Raw genomic sequence first — 11142 nt, 5'->3', positions numbered from 1 at the left:
CGTCGTATTTCCTGGGATAAAGTGTACCCACACTCTTGGGTGAAAGGTTTATCTCTCTGTCTCTCTTGTATCCATTGATTTTCACAAACTGAAAATTTAGGTTTTGTGTTTACAGACCAATATACCTTGTGAATCGATAACAAAAATGCTAACATACCTTAGACGACATGAGGCAAGGCATCAACAGCCCAATAGCGCGAGGCAGGGTAGCGACAGCGCGATGGCACGAAAGACGGCGGCGAAGGCGGGACAAGGCAGGGCACGGGCGATAACAGGACGGCGAGAAGCAGGAGAGCATGCAGCGGAGACAAGTTGGGGAAGCAACCAGCGAGAAAGGAGAGGGAGAAAATGACTGAGAGAATTGATTTTTTTAGGTAGGATAGAGTAAAGAACAAGAACAGTGAGTTAGGGTAAAAAACAAGAACAAACACAAATAACATATTTTTTTTAAAATTAGAATTATTTTTAAAGTTAATTGTTTTTTTTTTTTTTTGAAATGATTTGATGATTTGAATTTTATTTTAGTTGTTATTGAAAACAGAAAATTTCTGTGATAGAAATAAAAAAATATTTAGTTATTTAACAAAATAATTGAAAAGATATATTTTGTCTTTTTATAATTATTAATCAGAGTATTTTTGTATATATAATAATATAATAATTTTTAAAATATAAATAAAAAAATGTTGATGTAGATAAATATAGCTCATGTGATAAATTTTTATTTATTCATCTTTTATTTCGTATGAGTATGTATAAATTAGTAATTGTATGGAAGCAATCACCTTTTTAAAAATAAAGTACTAAAAAAAAAAACCCTTACAAAGTAACGCAAATTGCAAGTATTTATATCATGAACAGCAATCACCTCTTTAAAAATAAAGTACTAAAAAAAACCCCTTACAAAGTAACGCAAATTGCAAGTATTTATATCATGAACTCCAAACAGGTACTTTCTATCTTCAACAGAAGCTATCTTTTATTTTATTTTTTTTTATATTTTTCTCTCGAGACATGTGTGAAAGAGAAATGGTATATACAATATAATATACAATTGTTACATTTTTTACTTTTAATATTAATATTAGAAGTGATTAATAGAAATTAGAAGGAAATAAAAAGTTACAATGCAAACTTCGTCTTTTTTCTATATGACAAACTTTTAAAAAAAACTAATTTAAGACGAATTAGTGTTTGGCTTGCGGATTGAAAAATACATTTGCCACCAAGAATATTAAACTAGTCATTTCTAAGGCTCAAGTTTACGTAGCATGTGCCGCCATGTCATTATTGTCATTCAAGTTCACTTCTTCAAACTGATGAATTTCATCATGTGAAGCATCAGGATTCTCTTGCAAGTTGAGAGCAAATTCAAGGTTCCACAACAAGTCATTCATGGAGGGACGATCGAGTCCACAATCGGACAAACACTTCTCGGCAGTATCGGCGAACTTGTTCAAGCTCTCCGGGTTGATCTTCCCTTTCAGACAAGGATCAATGATGTTCTCCAATGTTCCTTTTCTCTTGCACTGAAGAGCCCAATCCGAAAGGCTAACTTGATCTTTTGGAAGGTTTGGATTCAATGCGGGCCGAGCACACAACACCTCGAACAGAACCACCCCGAACGAGTACACGTCAGACTTTTCAGTCAACTGTTGCCTCCTAAAGTATTCTGGATCCAAATATCCAAAACTACCCTTCACCACGGTGGTAACATGGCCTTGATTCATGTTTGGACCGGTTTTTGACAAACCGAAATCCGAGACCTTGGCAACCCAATTCTCATCAAGAAGGATGTTAGTTGTTTTTACATCTCTATGGATGATTGTGTATTTGGCCCCAGTGTGAAGGTAATGAAGCCCTCTTGCGGCTCCAATGCATATTTCCAACCTTTGCTTCCATGTTAGAGTCTCCAATGGTTTGTTTCCCTTGTAAAGATGTTCCCTTAAGGTGCCAAGAGCCATGTAGTCATAAACAAGGCACATCTCATCACCTTCTTCACAGAATCCGATCAACGAAACCAAATGCTTGTGCCTTAACTTGGAAAGCATTTCTATCTCTGTTTGAAATTCATTCACTCCTTGTTCTGATTGCGGGTTTGATCTCTTGATTGCTACTTTGAAGCCATTGTCGATGACGCCCTTGTAAACTTTGCCAAACCCTCCAACGCCAATAACATTCGACTCGTCGAAATTTTTCGTTGCCTGCTTCATCTCTTGTAACGAGAAGTACCGGCAGAGTCCCTGAGTCATGGCTGACAAGTGGTTGCTACCACCGCCGTTACTCTTCCCTGACACCGTGGATTTGGTCCCATTGGTGTGCGTGTTCGCATAAACGGGCAACCAACTTGAAGTGTTGGAGTAAGAAGCTGGAGCCTTCTTTTTGTTCCTATGAGCAACTATAAGAATTGCAGCGACCACGGCGAAACCAGCACCCCCTGCAGCTCCACCTATGACGATGTGCTTTTTAATGGCAGCGGAAATGCCGTCGTCGTCTTCTGCAAAGCTCCTTTCCTTTTCCTCGTGCTCTTCCAGCATTGCGGAAGGCAGAGGATTAGGACCGGACAAGTCTGTGTCATTGACCTTGAAAATCTCAACCCCGTTAAGCAATGCATCGTAATACGAAGGTTTTTGCTCAACCGAAGGGTGAAGTGCAAGCCAAAGGTTATTGCTAAAGCCTTCATTTCCTTGGGTATACACCACGAAGTCTTTATACGTTGGAACCCCTTTTCCACCTGACACCGCAATCACATCAAATACATTTGTAACCGTTTGGTTGTTGAGAAAGATCTGGAAGACGAGCTCATTCACTTTGGAATAGTAGTAATCACAAAAATGCAACCTAATAAGGTACATGGAATTAGGATCCACGCTAAAAACCCATGTGAGATTGTAGTGAAGGTTGACATCCTTATCCTCCCCCATGGATCTTGACGTAGAGTAAACACTAGGAGGAGCTACGTATTGCGGCATGGATTGGTAATTGATCATGACATCTTTGGCAGCTTGGGTCGTGACGCCGGTTGCCGCTCCGAAGAGATATGGTGTGTCGTCGTACCACATCCGGCTTAGACCGGAATCTTGCGTTGCCGATATGAATTGCCCGCCGACGTTTAATCTAAACATGGTCTGAGAATGCATAGCTTTTAAATCGACTGATTGTTCAGCAAAGCCTACCATTGCAGCTGTATCAAACAAGTCGGGCATCTGGATTAGTTGAATGCCGTTGACGAAGGCGAAAGCGCCGTTGTGATTCTCCGATGGCTTGAAGGTGAGAGTGAGGGAGTCGGAATTGAGAGGTGCCAATGAATACTCTCTGTCAATGTAGGCCTGACTGAGAGCCTGACACGTGATTGATGCACTGAAATTTGTTAAAAGAACAACGCCGTTGGCGGTTACGGAGAAATATGAATTGGAAGGGTCGAAATTAGAGTAAAGAGCGGGGTAGAAATGGAGCCTGAGCCAGTAACGCTTGTCCGGTTGAACGGAGAATTTGTAGGTGGCTTCTGATGGGAAGATTCTTGCTGTCATGTAAGGAACCACGGAGAGAAGCGAAGGGTCTTGGAAGGAAGCTTTTGAAATGACCGATTTGTCCCCTGATACGTACTTGTTGTCTGGTTCCCATTGTCTTCCGTCTGCATCTTTGCCACCGCCTTCTTCCAAGCCGCATCCCAAGATCAGTGACTCTGCCTTGTTTGGTTTTGATGAACCACGAATTGCATTCAACAATACCGTTATACAAACAAGGCACAAGAATGGGAATAGCTTATTGGTTCTGGGGATATTATTCATGATCGAAGAGAGAGATATGATCGAAGAGAGAGAGAGAGAGAGAGAGGCGTACAGGAATTGTGGAAAACTAACGTGGCATGACGGTATTTGGGTTATTTTTTTTTTTGTCCTGTACGCCAAGGAAAAAAATGAAGTGGGAGTAGTTTAAGTGTTTATCAAGGTGCTACCTAATTAAGTCACTCATACATAGAGGCTTAGAAAACTATAGATCTAGCTACCTGGGTTGGAGAGGCCAAACCAGGCAAGAGGACAATGGTGGATAGTGTGTTTTTCTTTTGGGGGTTTTCTTCTTTTGTGTTTCAATGTTTGCTTGTTCTGTATGTTCTTTCAATTCCAACTCTGTGTGTGTGTATCTGTGTTTTTATTGCTTTGATTTTGTTAGTGTTATTGTTTTGCTGTTGTTTTTTGTTTTTGTTTTGTCACCTTTTTTCCCCCTCTTGTTTCATGGCGTTATTGTTTCATGGCTGAGAAAATTGGAGACGGTTGGGAATCGATGATGGAGAGTAAGAGTCGTAATTGAAGGAGTTGCAAATAATGCTTTGAATTTGGAACGGCTTGGCATCAGCTAAATTTAACATTGCATCAAATACTATAATTAGTTTTAAAGAAGATTTAATTACGTTATAACAAAATTTTAGGCATATACGTTTAATTGCTTAAAAAACTACTAACATCTAAAACTAAGCAGCATATAGTTCCACCCACTTTTGCCATACCATGAGCAACGATTTTCCCTCTATCCATATCCATACTAGTCGAAGGCCCATGCATCATGTATTATTTACTTATTTTCAACAGATAATCTGAAAAAAATTTTTAATGTTTACATCCAATAATGTTAAATTCAAATGCACGTTTATACAGAGAAATTATATGTGTAATGTTGATATTTTTTCTTTACACGATATCAATCGATAATTATATGAACAATACAATTAATCCAAATAATAATTAAAAGAAAGCAAAAAAAAAAAAAAAAAAAAAAAACCAAACAAACATAAACTTGCTTGTTTAAGATAATTCTATTTTTTATTTTCACTACATAATTATTACAATATCATAAATATATAGACATTGTAGAAATTTTATTTTTGTTAGACTTGTGAAAGTAGAATAATCATATACAAAATTTCGATTAAATTAGTTGTTAATCAACTCAAACCTAATGACGATAATCGAAATCTTAATAATACAAATAGTAAAAGGGAACAATTTTCACAATACTAATAGGAACATCCTAAATTTTAATAAATATAAATATTATTTGAAATAATAAAGATAATCACTGAGACTATTTTAATCTTGTCCAAACATAATACTTTTAAGTTTTGTTCATACCCTAACCCAACGTTAAGACCCAAGTCCAAACGAAAGGCCTAATCCAAAGGATTGAGCCTCACCCTACGTTGACCTTTGTCCTGCGAAGTCGGTTCTTGCGACGACTTGCTCTAAAGAAGTCGGGAACGAAGGTTAGCTGGCAGATAAGCACTCACTCAAATGAGTAACTGCCCCTAAAATCTCTCCACCCACTTCCAGGAGCCATATCCCAACTTCCCTAAGATAAAGGGACGGTTATTTCCCCTTAAAAGGTGGAACTACTCCAACGGTGGTTATGGGTTCACCACTATAAATACACTGACACTCCTCAGGTATCACTAAGCCCAATACTCTCTAGACTTGCTTCGTTCCCTTGCTGACTTAGGCATCGGAGTGTTCTTGCAGGTACCACCCCCATTCTCTCACACACAAGTCAGACGGAGGCCCTGGGTCACAAACCTGCTCAAAGGCTTCCTTCTTCAGACGATTGGGCCAACCCAACTGATGAGCGGATAATTTATACGCTTTTTGGCATTGTTTTTAGTATGTTTTTAGTAGGATCTAGTTACTTTTAGGGATGTTTTCATTAGTTTTTATGTTAAATTCACATTTCTGTACTTTACTATGAGTTTGTGTGTTTTTCTGTGATTTCAGGTATTTTCTGGCTGAAATTGAGGGACTTGAGCAAAAATCAGATTCAGAGGTTGAAGAAGGACTGCTGATGCTGTTGGATTCTGACCTCCCTGCACTCAAAGTGGATTTTCTGGAGCTACAAGACTCAAAATGGCGCGCTTCGAATTGCGTTGGAACGTAGACATCCAGGGCTTTCCAGAAATATATAATAGTTCATACTTTGGCCGAGTTTAGACGATGTAAAAGGGTGTTGAACGCCAGTTCTACGCTGCTGTCTGGAGTTAAACGCCAGAAACACGTCACAAACCAGAGTTGAACGCCAGAAACACGTTACAACCTGGTGTTCAACTCCAGAAAGAGCCTCTGCACGTGTAACATTCAAGCTCAGCCCAAGCACACACCAAGTGGGCCCCGAAAGTGAATTTATGCATTAATTACTTACTTCTGTAAACCCTAGTAGCTAGTTTATTATAAATAGAACTTTTTACTATTGTATTAGATCATCCTGGATTGTATTTTTGATCCTGTGATCACGTTTTGGGGGCTGGCCATTCGGCCATGCCTGGACCTTTCACTTATGTATATTCAACGGTAGAGTTTCTACACTCCATAGATTAAGGTGTGGAGCTCTGCTGTTCCTCATGAATTAATGTAAAGTACTACTGTTTTCTATTCAATTCAACTTATTCCGCTTCTAAGATATTCATTCGCACTTCAATATGAATATGATGAACGTGACAATCATCATCATTCCCCTACGAACGCGTTCCTGATAATCACTTCCGTTCTACCTTAGATTGAATGAGTATCTCTTGGATCTCTTAATCAGAATCTTCGTGGTATAAGCTAGATTGATGGCGGCATTCATGAGAATCTGGAAAGTCTAAACCTTGTCTGTGGTATTTCGAGTAGGATTCAGGGATTGAATGACTGTGACAAACTTCAAACTCGCGAGTGCTGGGCGTAGTGACAGACGCAAAAGGAGGGTGAATCCTATTCCAGTATGATCGAGAACCTCAGATGATTAGCCGTGCTGTGACAGAGCATTTGGACCATTTTCACAAGAGGATAGGGTGCAGCCATTGACCACGGTGATGCCTCCAGATGATTAGCCATGCAGTGACAGCGCATCGGACCATTTTCACAGAGAGGATGAAAAGTAGCCATTGACAATGGTGATGTCCTTACATACAGCCAGCCATGGAAAGGAGTAAGACTGATTAGATGAAGATAGCAGGAAAGCAGAGGTTCAGAGGAATGAAAGCATCTCTATACACTTATCTGAAATTCTCACCAATGAATTACATAAGTATTTCTATCTTTACTTTCTGGTTATTTATTATCATTATTCGAAAACTCCATAACCTTTTGATATCCGCCTGACTGAGATCTACAAGATGACCATAGCTTGCTTCATACCAACAATCTCCGTGGGATCGACCCTTACTCACGTAAGGTTTATTACTTGGACGACCCAGTGCACTTGCTGGTTAGTTGTATCGAAGTTGTGAATGAAAAACGATTTATTAAGACGTGCGTACAGAGTTTTTGGCGCCGTTGCCTGAGATCACAATTTTGTGCACTAAGTTTTTGGCACCGTTGCCGGGGATTGTTCGAGTTTGGACAACTGACGGTTCATCATGTTGCTCAGATTGGGTAATTTTCTTCTTTTATTTTCGAAAAAGTTTTCAAAATTTTTTTTTTTAAAAAAAAAATCTTTCAAAAATTTCTCATATGTTTTTGAAAATTATTCTAAAATATTTTAAGAATGAATTCTAGTATTTCATGAAGCATGTTGAAGTCTGGCTAGCTCTAGAGCCATGTCTAAATTCTTTTGGACTGAGGCCTCCACATGTTAGAGAATTGCTTGTACTGCTGAAGCTTGACTGGCTATTAAGCCATGTCTAACCCTTGGATTGGAGCTTTAGGCTAATATTGAAAGATTCCTAGAATTCTTCTTAAAGATTTTGGATTTCTTATTTTCTTTTTCCATATGTTTTTCGAAAAAAAAATTTTAAAGAAAATACAAAAAAATCATAAAATCATAAAAAAAAAACCAAAAATATTTTGTGTTTCTTATTTGAGTCTTGAGTCAAATTTTAAGTTTGGTGTCTTGCATGTTTTCTTTTCTTGAAAATTTTTCAAAAATGTGTTCTTGATGTTCATCATGATCTTCAAAGTGTTCTTGGTGTTCATCTTGACATTCATTGCATTCTTGCATGCATTCATTGTTTTGATCCAAAATTTTCATGCATTGCATCATTTTCATGTTTTTCTCTTTCATCATTAAAAATTCAAAAATAAAAAAAATATCTTTCCCTTTTTCACTCATAAATTTCAAAAATTTGAGTTGACTTTTTCAAAACTTTTTAAAACTTAGTTGTTTCTTATGAGTCAAATCAAATTTTCAATTTAAAAATCTTATCTTTTTCAAAATCTTTTTCAAAAATCACATCTTTTTCACTTTTCTTATTTATTTTCGAAAATTTTTAAAATATTTTTCAAAAATATTTTTCTTCATTCTATCTCATAATTTTCGAAAATATCATCAACAATTAATGTTTTGATTCAAAAATTTCAAGTTTGTTACTTACTTGTTAAGAAAGATTCAAACTTTAAGTTCTAGAATCATATCTTGTGATTTCTTGTGAATCAAGTCATTAATTGTGATTTTAAAAATCAAATCTTTTTCAAAACTAATTTCAATCATATCTTTTCAAAAATATCTTTTTATCTTATATTTTTCAAAATCATATCTTTTTCAAAAATTTGATTTTAAAATATCTTTTCTAACTTCTTATCTTCTTATCTTTTCAAAATTGATTTTCAAATTTGTTTCAACTAACTAACTAACTTTTTGTTTGTTTCTTGTCTTTTTCAAAACTACCTAACTAACACTCTCTCTCTAATTTTCAAAAATATCTCCCTCTTTTTTTAAAAAAAATTCTTTTTAATTAACTAATTGTTTCAAATTTTAATTTTAATTTATTTCTTCTCCTAATTTTCGAAAATCACTAACCTCTTTTCAAAAATAATTTTCAAAAATCCTTCTCTCTCATCTCCTTCTATTTATTTATTCATCTACTAACACTTCTCTTCACCTCACATCTCTGCTCTCGTCACCCTTGTGTTTCTTTCCTTACATTACATTCTTTTCTTCTTCTTTTCTTCTACTCACATAGGGACCTCTATACTGTGGTAAAAAGGATCCCTATTATTATTTTTCTGTTCCCTCCTTTTTCATATGAGCAGGAGCAAGGACAAGAACATTCTTGTTGAAGCAGATCTAGAACCTGAAAGGACTCTAAAGAGGAAACTAAGAGAAGCTAAATTACAACAATCCAGCAAGCACCTTTCAGAAATTTTCGAACAGGAAGAGGAGATGGCAGCCGAAAATAATAATAATGCAAGGAGGATGCTTGGTGACTTTACTGCACCTAATTCCAATTTACATGGAAGAAGCATCTCCATCCCTACCAATGGAGCAAACAACTTTGAGCTGAAACCTCAATTAGTTTCTCTGATGCAGCAGAACTGCAAGTTTCATGGACTTCCATTTGAAGATCCTTTTCAGTTCTTAACTGAATTTTTGCAGATCTGTGATACTATTAAGACTAATGGAGTAGACCCTGAAGTCTACAGGCTCATGCTTTTCCCATTTGCTGTAAGAGACAAAGCTAGAGTGTGGTTGGACTCTCAGCCCAAAGATAGCCTGAACTCTTGGGATAAGCTGGTCACGGCTTTCTTAGCCAAGTTCTTTCCTCCTCAAAAGCTTAGTAAGCTTAGAGTGGATATTCAAACCTTCAGACAGAAAGAAGGTGAATCCCTCTATGAAGCTTGGGAGAGATACAAGCAGCTGACTAAAAAGTGTCCTTCTGACATGCTTTCAGAATGGACCATCCTGGATATATTCTATGATGGTCTGTCTGAATTAGCTAAGATGTCATTGGATACTTCTGCAGGTGGATCTATTCACCTAAAGAAAATGCCTGCAGAAGCTCAAGAACTCATTGACATGCTTGCTAATAACCAGTTCATGTACACTTCTGAGAGGAATCCTGTGAGTAATGGGATGCCTCAGAAGAAGGGAGTTCTTAAAATTGATACTCTGAATGCCATATTGGCTCAGAATAAAATATTAACTCAGCAAGTCAATATGATTTCTCAGAGTCTGAATGGAATGCAAGCTGCATCCAACAGTACTCAAGAGGCATCTTCTGAAGAAGAAGCTTATGATCCTGAGAACCTTGCAATAGCAGAGGTGAATTACATGGGTGAACCATATGGAAATACCTATAATCCCTCATGGAGAAATCACCCAAATCTCTCATGGAAGGATCAACAAAAGCCTCAACAAGGCTTTAATAATGGTGGAAGAAATAGGTTTAACAATAGTAAACCTTTTCCATCATCCACTCAGCAACAGACAGAGAACTCTGAACAAAATACCTCTAATTTAGCAAATTTAGTCTCTGATCTATCTAAGGCCACTGTAAGTTTCATGAATGAAACAAGGTCCTCCATTAGAAATTTGGAGGCACAAGTGGGCCAGCTGAGTAAAAGAGTCACTGAAATCCCTCCTAGTACTCTCCCAAGTAATACAGAAGAAAATCCAGAAGGAGAGTGCAAGGCCATTGAAATGACCATCATGGCCGAAACCACAAAAGAGGAGGAGGACGTGAATCCCAAGGAGGAAGACCTCCTGGGACGTCCAGTGATCAATAAGGAGTTTCCCTTTGAGGAACCAAAGGAATCTGAGGCTCAACTAGAGACCATAGAGATTCCATTAAACCTCCTTATGCCATTCATGAGCTCTGATGAGTATTCCTCTTCTGAAGAGAATGAGGATGTTACTAAGGAGCAAGTTACCAAGTACCTTGGTGCAATCATGAAGCTGAATGCCAAATTATTTGGTATTGAGACTTGGGAAGATGAACCTCCCTTGTTCACCAATGAACTGAGTGATCTGGATCAACTGACATTGCCTCAAAAGAAACAGGATCCTGGAAAGTTCTGAATACCTTGTACCATAGGCACCATGATCTTTGAAAAGGCTCTGTGTGACCTTGGTTCAGGGATAAACTTCATGTCCCTCTCTGTAATAGAGAAACTGGGAATCTTTGGGGTGCAAGCTGCTAAAATCTCATTAGAGATGGCAGACAATTCAAGAAAATAGGCTTATGGACAAGTAGAGGACGTGTTAGTAAAGGTTGAAGGCCTTTACATCCCTACTGATTTCATAGTCCTAGATACTGGGAAGAATGAGGATGAATTCATCATCCTTAGAAGACCCTTCCTAGCCACAGCAAGAGCTGTGATTGATGTTGACAGAGGCGAACTAGTCATTCAATTGAATGAGGACTCCCTTGTGTTTAAAACTCAAGGTCATCCTTCTGTAAAC

General features: G+C 37.6%; 1 protein-coding gene and 1 non-coding gene across 2 annotated transcripts; both read right to left on the bottom strand.

The window, feature by feature from the left end:
* Positions 1–1104: 1104 nt before the first annotated feature.
* On the bottom strand, positions 1105–4169 carry LOC112778490 (receptor-like protein kinase ANXUR2). Its single transcript, XM_025822801.3, has one exon. It carries the CDS (start codon positions 3789–3791, stop codon positions 1263–1265), a length of 2529 nt encoding a protein of 842 aa, XP_025678586.1. The 5' UTR covers positions 3792–4169; the 3' UTR covers positions 1105–1262.
* Positions 4170–9519: 5350 nt separating this feature from the next.
* On the bottom strand, positions 9520–9627 carry LOC112780270 (small nucleolar RNA R71). The gene has a single exon (XR_003191118.1). It is a non-coding gene; the product is annotated as a small nucleolar RNA R71 (small nucleolar RNA).
* Between the last annotated feature and the right edge of the window lie 1515 nt (positions 9628–11142).

The sequence above is a fragment of the Arachis hypogaea genome, chromosome 19, assembly GCF_003086295.3.
Source record: "Arachis hypogaea cultivar Tifrunner chromosome 19, arahy.Tifrunner.gnm2.J5K5, whole genome shotgun sequence".
Lineage (NCBI taxonomy): Eukaryota > Viridiplantae > Streptophyta > Magnoliopsida > Fabales > Fabaceae > Arachis > Arachis hypogaea.
The sequence above is the reverse complement of the archived record's forward strand: the minus strand, read 5'-3'. Positions and strand labels throughout refer to the sequence as shown.